This window comes from Bubalus kerabau, chromosome 12 (genome assembly GCF_029407905.1).
Source record: "Bubalus kerabau isolate K-KA32 ecotype Philippines breed swamp buffalo chromosome 12, PCC_UOA_SB_1v2, whole genome shotgun sequence".
Lineage (NCBI taxonomy): Eukaryota > Metazoa > Chordata > Mammalia > Artiodactyla > Bovidae > Bubalus > Bubalus kerabau.
This window is the reverse complement of record NC_073635.1, coordinates 74,862,847-74,882,280: the sequence shown is the minus strand read 5'-3', so window position 1 is coordinate 74,882,280 and position 19,434 is coordinate 74,862,847. Positions and strand designations below refer to the sequence as shown.

The following is a 19,434-nucleotide window of genomic DNA, read 5'->3' as shown; positions in this document are numbered from 1 at the left end:
GATAGAGAACTTCTTATTAACGTTTTTTACAAGTCAGGTTTATTGGTATCAAAATCCCTCAGTCTTTGTGTGTCTGAAGAAGTATTCATTTTTTTCTTAACTTTTGAACAATCATTTCACAAGACAGAATTCTAAGTTGGTGTTTGTTTTTTTCTCTCAGCACTTAAACTTTTTCATTCTACTCTCTCCTTATTTGTATGGTTTCTGAGGAGAATTGGATATAATTATTATCTTTATTCCTCTATAGCCAAAGTGTTTTTCTTTAATTTGAAAATAATATGCCTGGTTGTAGAGGGCTTTTTCTTCATTTAGTTTACAATGTTTTTTTGTTTTTGTTTTTGTTTTTTAATCTTTACCATTTCTTTTTGGTTCTTTCCTAGAATCTTTCTGCTTGTATCACCCATCTGTTTTTGCATGCTATATATGTTATTCATTAGAGCTTTTGGTATATTAATTATGCTGTTGATGTTATTTAGTTGCTAAATCATGTCCAACTCTTTTGAAAACCCCATTGACTGTATAGCCTACCAGGCTCCTGTGTCCATTGGATTTTCTAGACAAGAATAATGAAATAGGCTGCCATTCCCTTCTCCAGGGGATCATCCTGACACAGGGATTGAACCCAGGACATCTGCATTGGCAGGCAGAATTTTTACCACTTAGCCACCAGAGAAGACATCAGTTCAGTTCACTTCAGTCGCTCAGTCGTGTCCGACTCTTTGCGACCCCATGAATCACAGAATGCCAGGCCTCCCTGTCCTTCACCAACTCCCCAAGTTCACTCAGACTCCCGTCCATCGAGTGAGTGATGCCATCCAGTCATCTCATCCTCTGTTGTCCATTCTCCTCCTGCCCCCAATCCCTCCCACCATCAGAGTCTTTTACAGTGAGTCAGCTCTTCGCATGAGGTGGCCAAAGTACTGGAGTTTCAGCTTCAGCATCATTCCTTCCAAAGAAATCCCAGGGCTGATCTCCTTCAGAATGGACTCTTTGGATCTCCTTGCAGTCCAAGGGACTCTGAAGACTCTTCTCCAACACAACAGTTAAAAAGAATCAATTTTTGGTGCTCAGCCTTCTTCACAATCCAACTCGCACATCCACACATGACCACAGGAAAAACCATAGCCTTGACTACACGGACCTTTGTTGGCAAAGTAATGTCTCTGCTTTTGAATATGCTATCTAGGTTGGTCATAAATTTCCTTCCAAGGAGTAGGCGTCTTTTAATCTCATGGCTGCAGTCACCATCTGCAGTGATTTTGGAGCCCAGAAAAATAAAGTCTGACACTGTTTCCACTGTTTCCCCATCTATTTCCCATGAAATGATGGGACCAGATGCCATGATCTTCGTTTTCTGAATGTTGAGCTTTAAGCCAACTTTTTCACTCTCCTCTTTCACTTTCATCAAGAGGCTTTTCAGTTCCTCTTCACTGTCTGCCATAAGGGTGGTGTCATCTGCATTTCTGAGGTAATTGATATTTCTCCCAGCAATCTTGATTCCAGCTTGTGTGTCCTCCAGTCCAGCGTTTCTCATGATGTACTCTGCATATAAGTTAAATAAGCAGGGTGACAATATACAGCCTTGACGTACTCCTTTTCCTATTTGGAACCAGTCTGTTGTTCCATGTCCAGTTCTAACTGTTGCTTCCTGACCTGCATACAGATTTCTCAAGAGCCAGGTCAGGTGGTCTGATATTCCCATCTCTTTTAGAATTTTACAGTTTATTGTGATCCACACAGTCAAAGGCTTTGGCATAGTCAATAAAGCAGAATTAGATATATTTCTGGAACTCTCTTGCTTTTTCCATGATCCAGTGGATGTTGGCAATTTGATCTCTGGTTCCTCTTGCTTTTCTAAAACCAGCTTGAAAATCTGGAAGTTCATGGTTCACGTATTGCTGAAGCCTGGCTTGAAAATTCTGAGCATTACTTTACTAGCGTGTGAGATGAGTGCAATTGTGTGGTAGTTTGAGCATTCTTGGGCATTGCCTTTCTTTGGGATTGGAATGAAAACTGACCTTTTCCAGTCCTGTGGCCACTGCTGAGTTTTCCAAATGTGCTGGCATATTGAGTGCTACACTCTCACAGCATTATCTTTCAGGATTTGAAATAGCTCAACTGGAATTCCATCACCTCCACTAGCTTTGTTCGTAGTGATGCTTTCTAAGGCCCACTTGACTTCACATTTCAGGATGTCTGGGTCTAGGTGAGTGATCACACCATCGTGTTTATCTGGGTCATGAAGATCTTTTTTGAACAGTTCTTCTGTGTATTCTTGCCACCTCTTCTTAACATCTTCTGCTTCTTTTAGGTCCACACCTTTTCTGTCCTTTATGGAGCCCATCTTTGCATGAAATGTTCCTTTGGTATCTCTGATTTTCTTGAAGAGATCTCTAGTCTTTCCCATTCTGTTGTTTTCCTCTATTTCTTTGCATTGATTGCTGAGGAAGGCTTTCTTATCTCTTCTTGCTATTCTTTGGAACTCTGCATTCAGATGCTTATATCTTTCCTTTTCTCCTTTGCTTTTCACTTCTCTTCTTTTCACAGCTATTTGTAAGGCCTCCCCAGACAGCCATTTTGCTTTTTTGCATTTCTTTTCCATGGGAATGGTCTTGATCCCTGTCTCCTGTAGAATGTCACAAACCTCATTCCATACCTCATCAGGCACTCTATCTATCAGATCTAGGCCCTTAAATTGATTTCTCACTTCCACTGTATAATCATAAGGGATTTGATTTAGGTCATACCTGAATGGTCTAGTGGTTTTCCCTACTTTCTTCATTTTAAGTCTGAATTTGGTATTAAGGAGTTCATGATCTGAGCCACAGTCAGCTCCTGGTCTTGTTTTTGTTGACTGTATAGAGCTTCTCCATCTTTGGCTGCATAGAATATAATTAATCTGATTTCGGTGTTGACCATCTGGTGATGTCCATGTGTAGAATCTTCTCTTGTGTTGTTGGAAGACGGTGTTTGCTATGACCAGTGCATTTTTTTGGCAAAACTCTTTTAGTCTTTGCCCTGCTTCATTCCATATTCCAAGGCCAAATTTGCCTGTTACTCCAGGTGTTTCTTGATTTCCTACTTTTGCATTCCAGTCCCCTATAATGAAAAGAACATCTTTTTTGGGTGTTAGTTCTAAAAGGTCTTGTAGGTCTTCATAGAACCATTCCAACTTCAGCTTCTTCAGCATTACTGGTTGGGGCATAGACTTGGATTACTGTGATATTGAATGGTTTGCCTTGGAAATGAACAGAGATCATTCTGTCGTTTTTGAGATTGCATCCAAGTACTGCATTTTGGACTCTTTTGTTGACCATGATGGCTACTCCATTTCTTCTGAGGGATTCCTTCCCGCAGTAGTAGATATAATGGTCATCTGAGTTAAATTCACCCATTCCAGTCCATTTGAGTTCACTGATTCCTAGAATGTTGACATTCACTCTTGCCATCTCTTGTTTGACCATTTTCAATTTGCCTTGATTCATGGACCTGACATTCCAGGTTCTTATGCAATATTGCTCTTTACAGCATCAGACCTTGCTTCTATCACCAGTCACATCCACAGCTGGGTATTGTTTTTGCTTTGGCTCCATCCCTTCATTCTTTCTGGAGTTATTTCTCCACTGATCTCCAGTAGCATATTGGCCACCTACTGACTTGGGGAGTTCCTCTTTCAGTATCCTATCATTTTGCCTTTTCATACTGTTCATGGGGTTCTCAAGGCAAGAATACTGAAGTGGTTTGCCATTCCCTTCTCCAGTGGACCACATTCTGTCAGATCTCTCCGCCATGACCCGCCTGTCTTGGGTTGCCCCATGGGCATTGCTTAGTTTCATTGATTTAGACAAGGTTGTGGTCCTAGTGTGATTAGATTGACTAGTTTTCTGTGAGTATGGCTTCAGTGTTTCTGCCCTCTCATGCCCTCTTGCAATATCTACCATTTTACTTGGGTTTCTCTTACCTTGGGCGTGGGGTATCTCTTCACAGCTGCTCCAGCAAAGCGCATGCCGGGAGCCGGCATATTGCATATTGAGTGCAGCACTTTCCACAGCATCATCTTTCAGGATCTGGAATAGCTCAACTGGAATTCTATCACTGCCGGGAGCCAGCGTGAGGAACTCTGCCCATGACAAAGGTCATGAGGAAGGAGGCTTGGCATACGCAAAGGTGGGATCGAGCCTCAGGAATCCCCCTGGAAATTCTCGAGCATCTACCCCCCAAACCAGAGTCTACCTACTTTCTGCTTTGTGCTTTCACCTACACCTCTGACTTTATGGGGGCTGTCCCCCACTACCTCTCTCTGAAAAAAAAGTTAGCTTACAGCTCCAGTTAATAATTCCTGGGTGTGACAGTGTTTCAACCTACAAACTCCTTTGGAAATCCTCTAGCCTGCCTGAATAGGTTTTTCCGGCCACAAGTGATTGTTCAGAGCCTCCCAACTGTGAGAAGCAGGAGATGTTCTAAACTGTCTAAACACAGATTCTTTTGAGTAGTTAAAAGATTGATTAGAAATTGTATTGGTGAAGGGTTTGTCACTTATTGAGCCAATGTTTGCTGCTAAGTCTCCATACTCCTTACCTACTGTGTCCTTGGCAGTGTATTGATTGATATAATGGGTATATAGAAATGTAAAATGCAGCTTTGTCCAATGCTTTTTTGGAGGCTGGTGCCTGACTTTGGAATAATCACCTTTAGAGAAAAATAAGTTTCTTAAAATGTTAACAGGCCTCCTGGCCAGAAGATGATGTAATTCACCTGAACTTTTGCATATGATAAGTTTGAAAGCCTGGCTTCGATTAGAACCAGGAACTGCTGTCCTTGCATGACTCCACCCCTTCCCCCATTATCCTCTATGCATAACTTAAGGTATAAAAACTACTTTGGAAAATAAAGTGCAGGCCTTGTTCACCGAAACTCGGTCTCCCCATGTCACTCTCCCAAATTCTGGCTGAGTCTCCATCTGGAGCGCAGAACCCGCCATGATTGCTAATTATGCCTGGGCTTCTAAGATCCGACCAGGGAGGCCTCAGTCTCTCCTCTCCTTCGGGAGAACGGAAGGACGCCTGCAGCCTATGTAAGTGGTGCAAACTTCTTGTCTTGAAGTTTTATTGGTCTCCCGCGTAAACCAAGCTATTCAGCCTCTTTTCTCCACTGAATTTTCCTACTGAGCTATCCTCATTCTATTACTCATTGTATCCTTAATTAACATTTAATTAAGTAGTTGTTTCCTGACCCTCGACTACGCCGTCTCTCCTTCAAATACCCTGGATCAGCCGGGGCTGGACCCCGGCAAGCGCAGCTGCTGCTCCTTACCTTGGACGAGGGCTATCTCTTCACTGCCGCCCTTCCTGACCTTCAACATTGGATAGCTCCTTTAGGCCCTCCTGCACCCGTGCAGACACTGCTCCTTGGACGTGGGGTTGGTCCAAGTGAAGCTATAGTTGCTTTTAAATTCCTGGTCTGATAATTCCAACATTTCCGCTATGTCTAGTTCTGATGCATGCTTTATCTCTTCAAAAAAATTTTTTTTCTTTTTTTTGGCCTTTTGGTATGCCTTTGTAACTTTTTCTTGAAATGCAGACATGATATCCTGGATTAAAGGCACTGCTTTAACGGGGCTTTAGTAATGAGAAGGAGAGGTGTGAGTGCAGGCAGATCCCACGATTAGGTCTCAGTCCCTCAGTAGCCTCTTCCTCCGGACCGTGAACCTCACAAATGTTTCTCATTTTTCTCTTTCCCACCCCATCCCTTATGTAGGATAGAATGCCTTAAGCCAGCTGGAGCTGGGTATTTCCCTTCCCCTAGGTAAGTTGGGCTTAGTTAATACCCTGGAGGGTTAGACTCGAGTACTAGTTTTCCTTTAAGAGGACTGAGTGCTTTGGTCTATTTCAAATTGGCTCCTCCCAGCAGGAAGGCTGAGGGGATTTTCCCTGGTATTTCCTGTAGGATCCTGGTGAAGTCCTGGAGGTAAATCTCACAGGATTGTGAGTTTCCCCCACTGACTGGGTCCCCTGGAGTTTTTACTCTCAGATTGTTCACACTGAGCCTCCAGCAGTTTGTCGGTTATGGCTCTTGTTTCCTCCCCAAGTGCAGGTTTCCTATGGTGGTTTCACCCTGAGAAGCCTCAACTTCCTCTGTTCACCTGTGGGCCTCCCCAGTCTCAGGATGGCAGTTTGCCTCCTCTGACAGATGCAAGAGCAGGTCTCCCTTGCCTTTTTCATTTTTTACACTACACTCACCTAAGTTATCTTTTCCAATACCATGGATTTATCTATTTTTTTACCTTTTTGGGGTTATTTTGCTCCCAGGTTTGCACAAGACTGAATCCCTGGTTTTCATGTTTTGGCTTAAGTTTCTCCTCTGAGCAGGCTCATTGACTATGCAGTTTAAATCAGGATTTGTCAGTCATCTCCAGCCACTGTCACTTCCTGTTTGTAGTCTTCATCAAAACTGATACTATCTTGTTCATTCATTTACTTGTTTACTGTCTATCTCCCACTGTTGCTGCTGCTGCTGCTGCTGCTAAGTTGCTTCAGTCGTGTCCGACTCTGTGTGACTCCATAGACAGCAGCCCACCAGGCTCCCCCATCTCTGGGATTAATTTATTGTAAACATCATGAGAAGACAAATATTACATTTCTTGTAGACAGTTGATTCCCAGTGCTTTGAAGGGTAGATGTATGGTAGATGTTCCAAAACACTTGTTTAAAAATAGTTCATAATTATTTAACCACATTGCTATTGCTGAACTTAGAAGTTTCTAAGTTCTATTATAATTTAATAATAACCAGTGCTCTGAGAAATATTTGTATATGAATAGTTTTCTATAAATGACTTTTTGCCTTCATCATTTTATAAGTAAAGCTCCTACTGAGTCAAAGAAGATGAATGTTTTTAAGGCTCTTAATAAATATTGTCAAATTATGTTCTGTAAAAGCTATTCTAATTTATAGTTTACCAATAGTATATTATAGTGCCTATTCACATTGCCTTTATTAGCATGGGCTATTCTGGTTTTCAAAGAGTTTTGTTAATTTAATAGAGGAGAATGAATATATTTGTAACCTTATATTATTACCTTATTATTTTGCTGTAATTTTCTTTTTACTTATTCTTTTTTCAGATTGTGAGCCTAATGAAAGCAGGGATTTCATCTTTTTAGGTATATTATTTTCTGAGGACAACTTTATCAACTCTTAGCAGTTGCTGGACAACTTGTCTCAGTAATGGACTAGTTTTCCAAAAGGCTCAAAACAAAATAACTCATGTTTCCAGTATTATTATAACATCTTAAGTGAAGTGAAGTGAAGTCGCTCAGTCGTGTCTGACTCTTTGCGACCCCATGGACTATAGCCTACCGGACTCCTCCGTCCATGGGATTTTCCAGGCAAGAATGCTGGAGTGGGTTGCCATTTTCTTCTCCAGGGGAACTTCCTGACCCAGGGATCCAACTCAGGTCTCCCGCATTGCAGGCAGACACTTTACTGTCTAAGCCACAAGGGAAGCCATAACATCTTAAAGGAAGACCAAATAGACTCTATTGGCCCACATTGATCAGTCTTGCCTAATTTTTTACATCAGGGCTCTATATGATAGTGTAGTAATGCAAATATGACTGAGGGCCAGTGGAAAGTGACACAGGTAACTCATTACTAACAACAAAGTTCTGAAATGTGAGTATGACTTCTTTTCATGAATTCAATCATATTCAAGATTTGTATAATAACAACTTTATTGATTTGCTTTCTTGAATGGGAGAGAAATTTGTGGTGTTAAAGCATGTCCACTGGCTACAGCAGTGTTATCTATAGAAATATATAATGAACCACATCTGTAAATTTTAAATTTGCAGTGGCCATGTGAAAAAGTTAAAAGGGACAAATGAAAGTAATATTAGACATTTTTATAGCAATGTGTGAAAAATACTATATCAACATGTAATAAATGTAAAGAATCATTGAGGCAAAAAAATTTTATGCTGTCTTTGAAACCTGTGGTGTATTGTACAGTTAAATCACACCTTAGTTTGTTCCAGATGCATTTAAAGTCCTCAGAATCATCATGTGAAAAGTGCTACTGTATTTGACAACCCAGGTTTTACAATATTAATAAGGATTTTCATGGGTTCAAGGGAGTGAATGTGTTTTTCAGTAATTGGAAGTATGTTCTGCATAGGTGTCATAGTTTGGGTTCCCCAGTAGCAGACCTTAAGGCAAAGATTTGCATGAAATTGGTTTATTTTAGAAGTGATGCTAGGAAAACACGTGTGAGGAGTGGAGAAGTGAGACAAAAATGGGAAGGAAACCAATAAGAAGTGTGTTAGCAAGAAAGTTACTGCTTTTGCAATGGAGTCACCCTGGGAGACAGAATTTTTCCAGCTGATAGGCAAGGGCACTGGGGCATTTGTCTACCCACTCCCCATCCATCACTGGTTAAGGACTGAATCCTTAAAAACAAGCAAGGTTTTTGGCTTGCTTTGCATATGGCCCTTGTGTGCTTTCATTGGTAGGAGATTGGCTGATAAGCAGTGAGCTCCTTAGTCCTGGAGAAGAGTCAGAGGACAGGAGCTGGAAAGTGACAGCTTCTGCTCCAGCAGGTCACACTGTCCAAGGAGGGATCCTGTTAGCCTCAGGATGTTACAAAGACTCTGCTTTATACCACTCATCCTGTTCACTTATGTATCCCTAGCTCCTGGAATAGTAAGTGTTTAACAAATAGTTACTGTATGACTTTCCCTGAGTACCTGCTTTATTCTTTCAGACTCTCAATGTAAATGGGGGCACATGGTTACCAGCAGTTATGGGTCATGCCCTTAAAACTCCCTCATCAGAAAGGAAAGAGAGGGTTTCCCTTTCCAGTTTCAGTGGGAAAAAAAAAAAATCACCCCCTGCTCATCATTCTCAAGGAATAAATCCAGTTGGTCTGGTTAGCCATGAGGTTATCTCTGGGCCAAGCCCTTTGGACATGGACATGGCATATTTTGATTGGCTAAATTTTAGTAGGGTAAGCAGGCCTGAGGTTACAGAGGTGGATATATTACTAGAAGGAGGCGTGATAGAGAGATTATCACTGTATTCAGAACTGTGGATACCAAAAGGATTATGTTTAAATTGTGAATGCCACTTGTCCTTTATGTCTTCATTGAAAATGCTTGAGGATCAGCACCATCTCAGCTGAATGAAACATTTCAGTACTTCTCTTATACCTGCTGCAGATATAACAAAGCTTTGACTATTTGACAGAGATCCTGTAGACCAGTGGTATCCAAGCTTTTTGTCACCAGGGACCAATTTCATGGAAGACATTTTTTTCCATGGGCCAGGGAGGGTGGGATGGTTTCATGATAACTCAAGCATATGGCATTTATTGTGCACTTTATTTCTATTATTATTACATTGTAATATATGTTTAAGTGATTATACAACTCACCATACTGCACAATCAGTGGGAGCCCTGAGCTTGTTTTTCTACAACTAGATGGTCTCATCCAGGGCTGATGGGAGAGTGACACCAAAATGTGTTGTTTATATCCAATCTACTCTCTATTCTCGTTTTGCTTGCTGTCACAGCAGAAAACCCTGCTTCACAAAAATAGGTTGTTGGAAATGGAAGCAGGCTTTTCAGTGCCTTGGGGCAATCTCAGGATCTTATGCCTTGACTTTAATGTATAGAGATTTGAAGTTGTCTCATACATACTTTTAAGGTCATCATCATTTGCAGTCTCAAGAAGTTGATTCTCTTCTATCACTGACAAAGTCGATTCACCTGGCTTATTCACAAAGGAGTCATGGATTCATGCCTTCCCAGTTCAGTGGTCTTCTGTGGTTGGGAAGGAGTGCTCAAACTCTTTTGAAAGCTAAGGTAGGTGATCATGCACCAATTGGGAGAATGAAAACCCTGGCCCACCCAGTATCTTTCAAAAATCTCTGCTAATGTTCGAAACATGTCAAAATCCGAGTGTTCACTTGTCACCCCCATAAATCCAGTTTGGCATTGAATGCAGCCACTTTATCTGCCGACTTAAACACAATTGTCCTCTCCCCTGAAGTGACAAATTGAGTTCATTGAGCAGGTTGAATATATCACACAGGGTTTGCAACCCCATTTGTGTCACTGAAATGTGCTGCCAGTGGTGACCGTTTTCCTAAAATAAATCTCTGGAGTGGCTCTCATAACTCAAAAACTCTGGCCAGGGATCTACCTTTAGAAAGTCATCTCACTTCTGTGTGTGTAAGAGAAGATGTGTGTGCTTTGCATATATCTCCTCACAGAACTACATGAACAGACATGAGCTAAGGGTATGCCCTTTAATGTGGTTGGTCATTGAATCACATCCTGCAAAACATTAAGTTCAGATGATATTTTTTTGGCTAGCCAGCATTTCTGTATGGATGACGCTGTCCATAGACTCACATTCAGAAGTGACCTCTTTGTCTTGAGTAGTGAAACCAGGAATGCCATCCAGTCATGGCAACCGTTGTGTGCATAGACCAACACAAAATGACCAGTTCAGTTTTCCTGATATGTAATTTCAAAGACTTGAATAGTTCTGCAGCTGTGGTATTGGGTGGCACAAAAGGGCACATAACATATCCTCATGCACATCCTCCTGAAAAATATAGCTCACGGAAACAAGCATTGTTGCCTTGTTGTTAACACTGGTAGACATGTTAAGCTAGATTGCATACCATGGTGACTCATTCATCTTCTCTACCAATTGTGTTTCAATATCTTCTGCCATTTATCAATTCATCTAGCTATGGTACTGCTGAAAGAGGGAAATGTTCCACCTTTTGAACTGCAGTTTATCCAAAATGTTCACAATTGTCCTCAGCACCAGGCAGGATTGACTCTTCAGTAAGAATAAAGGACTTCTTAGCTTTAGCAATAAAGTTCGCCACTAAGAATAATGCTCTCAGTGCAGACGTATTTGATGATGTGAAGGCCTTCACTAATTGCTTCTGTTCTTCATTTTCACGTTTTTCCTTTTGAAAAACTCCAAAGCCTTGTCTTTTGAAGCAAGGGACTTGGTCACCATTTGGTGAAACAGTTTAGACAGTTTCATGGCTTTATTAAAATTAGTGTCGGATTCTGACTTAAAGTCTTTCCCGAGATGCAGCTGTACAATTGAAGTACATCAACTCATGTGTTACTGTACAGCCTGCTGGCAGATGCAGCTTGTCACTTGCCACTCACTGATAGAGTTTTGATATGAGTCTGCAAGCTATTGACTTATTTTAGTCTCTGTGTCATCAACCTCTCTGCTCGTGATAATCTGTGTTTGCAGGTGCTCCCCAGTGCTAGCATCATCCCTTCAGCTCCACCTCAGATCATCAGGCATTGGATTCTCATAAGGAGCACTCAACCTAGATAACTCACATGTGCAGTTTACAGTGGGGTTTGTGCTTCTGTGATAATCTAATGCTGCTGCTGATCTGACAGGAAGCGGAGCCCAGGTGGTAATTATGCAAGTGATGAGAAGTAGCTCTAAATACAGATCAAGCTTCTCTTCCTCACCCATCGCTCACCTCTTTCTCTGTGGCCTAGTTCCTAAAAGCTTGCACAGATACAGATTTCCATCATGTATCACTGAGGTTTGTTTGGAAATAAATCATCAAGCCCAACAAGACTGAATTTCTTTTTAGATGTTGTTTTGTCATCCTCACTAGAGTCAGTAGCTGGCTTTATTAAATCAATGTTCATCCACGTGGCATACATCAGTATATCTATCTTGACAAATAATATGCTATGCGTGTAATACCAGGTTTTATTTATCCATTCATAAAGTGGTGTACATTTGCTTTTTATGAATAATGGTGTTATATCATTTGTAATAAAGTTTTCATGTGGACATATGTTTTCATTTATCCTGGATAGATAACTAGGAGCAGAATTGCTGGGTTATGTGGCAGCTTTATAGGTGTACATTACATTCCCACCAGCAGTCTATGAGGATTCTGGTTTCTCTGCATCCTCTCCATCACTTGTTATTGCTTCTTTAGTTGTAGTATTGAACCATTTCAGATCAGTAAACAAGTGCAGATAGAGGTCTTATGACATCTCCTCCATGTTTATAAGCTCTGTGCCTGTGCCTGACCTTAGTGGTCCTGCCCCTGAAGGCATTCATTAAACATCTGTTCAAAACAAATCAAAACAACAACAACAACAAAACTTTTATTTGTATGTTGTTCTTTAGGTTTTAGTTTTTACAAAATGCTTTCACAAATTCTGAGTCTCACAGTAACTCTGTATGAAGTAGGATGAATGAGGACTTCCAATTTTAGACCTGAGAAGGGTTAGATCAGAAAGGTTAAGTAATAAGTGAAGCATCTAGAACTCTGGTCCCCCAGCTCCAGATCCAGGCTTCTCTATACAATTCCACACTAGATCTCAACATTTCTTCTCAATGTCATATTAGTTAATGTTTAGAAAATAATGCTAAGAAGTTTCAAAAGATCTTAGTTAAAATTAAAAAAGATAGCAGAAACTGAAAGAACTGAGTGTATTTGGCAATTTGGAGATGGCTAATTATGGTACAGAGATAGTTTGGGGACTGGTGAGAACAGCCTGGGGCAGTCTGACAAGTGAATGCACTAGGCTTCCAACTTTAGCAAGACATTTCTTCATCTTTGAAGTAGCACTAGTAGCTGAACATTTTTAAGGATGGAAAATATAGAGAATTGCAAAAAGAACTGTAAATTAGGTCAGGAGTGATTATTTAGGTTGTAGATTGCCTTATCTGAGAAGGAGTTAACTCCAGAAAGGTAGCTATTTGAAAATTACAATTTTTAACTGTGTCGTCCTTTTTGCAACAGGAAATTTCAAACATCCAAGAAATATCAAGAAAATAGTGTAAGAAACCACCATCATGCCCATCAATAGAAAATCATCAACACTAGTATTGACATTCTTGTATGTTTGAGTTACAAAAAATTGAATACATTAAGAGTTTCTTTAAAATTGATTTCTCCTCCAGCTTTATTGAGGTATAATTGACAATCAAAAAATGTATATATTTAAATGTACAACTTGATGACTTGACATATATATTGCAAAATACTCATCACACCAAGCCAATCAATATCTGTCACTTCACACCTTAACCATTTTACTTTTTAAAATTTTTTGTATTTTTTAAAACACCCAAGATCTACTCTCTCAACAAACAAAAAGTTCATGGTACAGTATTGTCAACTGTAGCCACATTGTTGTACACTAGTTCTGCAGAATATATCTTGCATAACTGAAGCTAAAAATCATTATTAATAACACTATTTTAGCCAAGGTACATGGGAAATTATCAAAGAATAATGAGATGATCTTGTTACAGGCACCACAAACTTTGATCTTTCTTCATTTAATGTGAAGGGGAAGAGAAGCTGCTGAGATGGTAAGACTGCCACGCAAATAATGCTCATGAGTGGAAGCCCAAGGGTTTGTTCATTCAGTCCTACAATCACTGATTCATTCAGAGATCATATTCTAGACACTTTTCATGCACTGGTCATCCACCAGTGAGATGATCATGCTGGACTTGGACTTGAATCCAAATTTTTTTGGATTGGATCATTATTTACTGATTCAAAAACCTTGGAAAAGTGCTGTCCTTGAGTATCATTTTTCTCATCTGGAAAACAGACATAATAACTTCTTAGTTGGCTTAAAACTCAATATTCAAAAAACTAAGATCATGGCATCCAGCTCTATCACTTCATAGCAAATAGATGCGGAATCAATGGAAACCAGTGAAAGACTTTCTTTTCTTGGGCTCCAAAATCACTGCAGATGGTGATGGCAGCCATGAAATTAAAGGTGCTTGCTCCTTGGGGGGAAAAAAAAAATTATGAGCAACCTAGATAGCATATTAAAAAGCAGAGACATTACTTTGCTGACAAAGTTTCATCTAGTCAAACTATGATTTTTCCAGTAGTCAAGTATGAATGAAAGTGTTGGGTTATAAAGAAAGCCACGTGCTGAATAATGTTTTCAAACTGTGGTATTGGAGAAGACTCTTGAGAGTCCCTTGAACTGCAAGGAGATCCAATCAGTCCATCCTAAAGGAGATCAGTCCTGAATATTCATTGGAAGGACTGATGCTGAAGCTGAAGCTCCAATACTTAGGTCACCTGATGCGAAGAGCTGACTCATTTGAAAAGACCCAGATGCTGGGAAAGATTGAAGGCAGGAGGAGAAGGGGATGACAGAGATTGAGATGGTTGGATGGCATCACCGACTCAATAGACATGAGTTTGAGTAAGCTCCAGGAGTTGGTGATGAACAGGGAAGCCTGGTATGCTGCAGTCCATGGAGTCACAAAGAGTCAGACATGACTGAGTGATTGAACCAAATAGGGCATTGTGGGAGTTAAAAGTGAAGTAAGTTCCCTAGAAATGCACATAACCTATATTCTGTAACATATGCCACTGTTATTCTACTAGGCAGGCCCTGAACTCATGAAAGAAATCATAAGGCAATCTCTCTGTCCCAAATGCCCCTTGTAGGAGGGCAGGAAAAAGTTCACTGAAGTCCCCCCACAATGTAACCTGAGATGTCAAAAGACATCTCACATATTGCAGAGATCTCCCGTGACAGCATGAATTCATCTACCGAGATCATTTGAAATCTTCTAATCTTTTCTTGCATTTCTTTAAATCTTGCAGCTCTACAAACATAATCTGTGCTAAACCCTGTTGTTGGCCAAGGTCAAATATTTGGCTGCTGATTGTATTGACCAATCCAAGGTCTTGTGCCCAAGGTACAGTGAGAAGAAACAAACTGAAATGTTGGCGCTCTGAGCAGAGAGAAGTTTATTGCAAGGGTCAAGCAAGAAGTGCAGGATGCTCATGTTTGGAAGGCTGGAATTACCCAGTGGATTTTGGGGGAAGATTTTTAAATGCAAGCTGAGGGAGAGAGTCCAGGGTACCTGATTAGCTCATGTGCTATTTTCTGATAGGTTGATGTTGAGGAGCAGGGTAATGTAGCAGGGGTTATTATCATAAATCCTTAGGTTCCAGTTTATCATGGTCATCATACAGTTAACTTTTCTCACCTGGTGGGCTTTTAAGCATCTGCAAAACAACTGAGGAATGTGCACTAGACCCTGTTATCTGTAGGCTTCAGGGAGGAACTAAAGATTCTGAGACTGCTGTATGGCTAATCTATTGATAAAGTTTTTGTTAGTACATGTTCACATTTTTCCAATCAGTGTTTCTTGAGCCAGCCTTTTGTAACTCAGAGGAGGCCTGGGAGACTGAAGCTTTTCTACAAACAAGAGACAGGCAGAGGGCATGCGGTGGGGATAGGGTCTATCCCAGGAAGGTCCCTCAAGGTCCTGCTCCATTCCAGTTGGAGACCTTCCCACAGCGCTCTTGTTTGGTCCTGAGGAGGGCAGCATGCCCAGAGGGTGGGTTGCTATCTCCTTCTGCCGGCTTTCTCCAGGTTTCCTCTGCAGCCCATGGGGAGCCTCTGAGCAGGAGAGGTGGGCGGGGCCTGAGCCTCCCGTCTCCACCTTCTGGTTGAGGGCCTGGACTCAGAGCAGGAACTTCTGCAGAGTTTGCAGCCAGGTGTGCTCCATGGAGCTGGGCTGGTTGTGCCCCACAGTCAGCCTACTGCCTTTATCAAAGAGCTGGTAGCTTTGCCTCCCACCTGCGTGGGGCTTCTGGAAGCATCTACCCGGGTGTCTCTCGGTCCTGCAGCCCCACACGTGGTGCGCTGCCTCCATTCTATGTCTGTGGGAGCAGTTGCATAGAGTGGGTGCCTCAGAGGTGGTCCCTGGAGGCTGCTCAGTACTGGGAGGTGGGACCTGGAGCAACCCGAGCTCCACTCTCAGAAGAAGGTGTTCTCAGGCTCCCACCCAGTGGACCTGCAAGGCGGCCAGTCTCCAGCATCCCTGCCAGCACCTCCAGGAGCATCAGGAGCCCCACTGCCTCCTAAGCAGGGCGAACTGAGTCTGTGTCCACCTTGGCCGGCAAGATGTTGCCTGTGTCCCCGGAGGTGAAGCCCAACCCGCTGCAAAACGCTAACTTCTGCTCGCGCCTGTTTGTCTGGTGAGTGCCCCATCTGAGCTGTGACATTCGGCATGCCTGACACTGACAGCTCCTTTGAGAACTAAGGGACAAGGAGAGGGAGTACACCCAGGTGCCCAGGGTAGGGGGCAACAGGACTGGGAGAGGTACCCGGGGACCTGGTGGCAAGGGTACTGGGTCTCCCTGCCTTGCTGCTCTCCACGCAGCCAGTCTCAGGAGCCTGAGAGCTGATGCTGGAGGAGCAGGAGGTAGGGAGGCTGCCAAGGGGGAGTCATGGCCCAGCGGGAGAAGGGACTGGGCCTCCTACTCCCCACCTTATCTGTCTTCCTCAGAACCGCTCAGGAATTCACAATCAGTTCTGAACTAAAGCTGCACCTTTCCCGGCTAAGCAAGCAGCTTATGAACAACTTTCTTTATCTAATTATTGCCCTGCACCTTTGCCATCTTCCAAAAATGTCCCCACCTTTTCCCATGTTCCTTAGGTGAACATCTGACTTCCAGCTACCCTGGACTCCCTCTATCCCCACTTCTGTGACCCTGTCTTTCTTTTTCTCCCTCCTTCTCTCCTTGTGTGACTGACTATATGTCCTGGTACCTAGTTGTGACCAATTTCATGTGAGTACAAAACACTATTGGTTTTTATGAAATGAATGGAGACACTATTTCTGGAACATGTTTTGCTTTCATCTGGAACACATGGACAGGAGCAGAGTGTGTATTTGGCCACAGCCCCTTTCCCTATTGCAAATATCCTTCCACCTTTGAAGACCAAACCCTCGGGGAGTGGGGTCTTATCTAGATTTTAGCCTTCAGAGAAGCAGTGCATGATCTTGACACAGGTGGTCCTGCCCAGGAGTCTTATGGTCCTGAAACCACTGACAGGTCTCTGAGCCGGGAGGAAGCACCAATGAAAAAACGCTGCAGAGAGCTGAAGTTCTTAACCAAAGTTTTCATCTGATAACTGGGACTACTAACTAGGCAGGCCTGAACCTTTGGACTTTAATCACACCTGGGTGACTATTAGGTCTTTTGTTTCTGGACCCTAACCTATTCATCTTTTCCATAAATTCTGATATTTCCTTCTTTTATGGGACAGCCTAGGGGGTCCCTGGGGCATGGGAGCTCCTATGGTTGTTTTGACAGTGGTTTATTCAGTGTGTGTAGCTACATCTCTTGGCCATTTGATGGCCCTTAAGGGCTTCCCTCCTAGCTCAGTTGGTAAAGAATCCACCTGTAATGCAGGAGACCCCGGTTTGATTCCTGGGTCAGGAAGATCTGCTGGAAAATGGATAGGCTACCCACTCCAGTGTTCTTGGGCTTCCCTTATGGCTCAGCTGATAAAGAACCTGCCAACAATGGAGGAGACCTGGGTTCGATCCCTGAGTTGGGAAGATCCCCAGAAGAAGGTAAAGGCTACCCACTCCAGTATTCTGGCCTGGAGAATTCCATGGACTACAATGGGGCCACACAGAGTCAGACACAACTGAGCTACTTTCATTTCACTAAGGAAAGAGGAGAGCTTCCTTGGTAGCTCAGATGGTAAAGAATCCACCTGCAATGCAGGAGACCTGAGTTCAATCCTTGGGTTCGGAAGATCCCCTGAAGGAGGAAATAGCAATCCACTCCAGTATCATTGCCTGGAGTCCCCATGGACAGAGGAGCCTGGCAGGCTACAGTTCATGGGATCACAAAGAGTCGTACATGACAGAGCAACTAACTAAGCACAGCACAAGGAAAGAGGGATCTTGAAGAAGGAATACAGGTGTGGTTACTGTAAATAATAACAAATCGCAAACATCTCCTTAACTTGAGGCAGGGCAAGGAACTCTCCAAGCTCGTTCTGTTGGTGGACTTTCAAAACATACGTGTGTGGAAATGAAAAGTGAGGACTTCTCTTTGATATTGGTTGACACCCATTTCCAGTTTTCCTGCTGGAGAGAAAGGAGCTATTACCTCTTACTTCTCCCTGAAGACACTGAAGCAGAGAGATTGAGTAAGTTGCCTACCATCACACAGCTAGTAAGTGGTAGAGTGGGATTTCAAACCAGGATGTTTGTTTCTGGAGTCTACATTTCTTGTGTATGTAACTGCTGTGCTTGTCATGGAATTGGTTGCCTGGACTTGTTTCAGGGTCCTAGCCCAGGCTGAGACCCCTTATCATGATGGGGAGGTTCTTTTTTCACTCTGATTCCAACAACCAATAAGTAAACTGATGGTGAGACTGGTAGAACACAAGCTTTGCTCAGTGACCAAAGAATGGAGAGACGGAGACTTATTTTGCAAATCAACCTCTCAGCCCAATTTGGCTTAGACACTGAATATAGGAGGGTTAAGGTAGAAGGAAGGGAATTAAGTTAAGAGAGGAAGGAATATTCATGGCTTACCCAAAAACCAGGTGTGGTTTGGACCTGAAATTGAGGCAACACTCCTTTTTAGTCCTTGTATGAACTCTTCAGGTTGTTGTCATAGCCACTGTCAACTGTAGTGGTCCTGGTGGGTGTGTCATTTAGCAGGCTAATATATTACAGTCAATGTGTAATGAGGCTCTATGTCTATTGGAGATTAGGTCTTCTGCCATTTGGGTCCTGGCTAGTTCTAATCAGTTCTTATTTTTCTCTTTCTTTTTATGGTTGAGTGTGAAACTCAGATAAGAGCAGTTGGTTTTTATTTGAGAAAGGGGCAGGGATATAATTCAGGGGCAACAGCCTTTCCTTTTTACTGCTCCTCGTTCCTGAGGGACTCTGAGGGGCAAAGGTTGGTCTTCTGATACCACTTCCTGCTAAGCAAGGGCATTGCTAAGCAAGAGCAGAATTTTTCCTGATTCAACCAAAATGAATCTGATTGTCAACAGGCTAAAGTCCCAGTTTCTCATAGCCCTGAGTAAAGACCATCAGAAGCTTGACTCGGTTCTCCAAGAGATAAAACTAATGAGACAATGGAGGAATCATGGACCAAAGAGCAAGAGAAGGAGAGTAACTGTAGGAGGTTCTAAGAATGGCCTTAGAAGCTCAGGGAAGCTGGGAATAGCTTTTCTTATCCTGTCATAAATTAGTTCAGCCAGGCCCTTCTTGTTCTGAATATTTAACCAAGTGGCCCTCTCTCTGTTTTTTTTTAATATTGTTTTTTGGAGTATAGTTGATTTAAAATGTTGTGTTGGTTTCAGGTGCACAGAAAGTGAAGTAGTTATACATATACTTATATCCACTTTTTAAAAGATTCTTTTCTCATATAGGCCATTCCAGAGTTACAGAGTATTGAGTAGAGTTCCCTCTGCTATATACAGTAAGTTCTTACTAGTTATCTATTTTATATACAATAGTTTATATATGTCAATCCCAGTCTGCCAATTTGTCCCTTCCTCCCTTACCCCCTAGTAGCCATAAGTTCATTTTCTACATCTGTAACTCTA

At 42.2% G+C, this 19,434-nt stretch overlaps 1 protein-coding gene across 5 annotated transcripts in view; it reads left to right on the top strand.

Annotated features, from left to right (window-relative positions):
• The first annotated feature begins 3,967 nt into the window (after positions 1-3,967).
• The window catches only part of LOC129624667 (ATP-binding cassette sub-family C member 4-like), a 171,484-nt gene continuing 156,017 nt past the window's right edge, over positions 3,968-19,434 (top strand). For all 5 annotated transcript variants that reach the window (XM_055542828.1, XM_055542827.1, XM_055542831.1 and 2 more), the window contains exons 1-4: positions 3,968-5,074; positions 9,704-9,861; positions 13,331-13,390; positions 14,661-16,046. In XM_055542828.1, the coding sequence (XP_055398803.1) occupies positions 15,973-16,046 (74 nt within the window). In that variant the 5' untranslated portion in view covers positions 3,968-5,074; positions 9,704-9,861; positions 13,331-13,390; positions 14,661-15,972. The remainder of the gene's footprint in view (positions 5,075-9,703; positions 9,862-13,330; positions 13,391-14,660; positions 16,047-19,434) is intronic.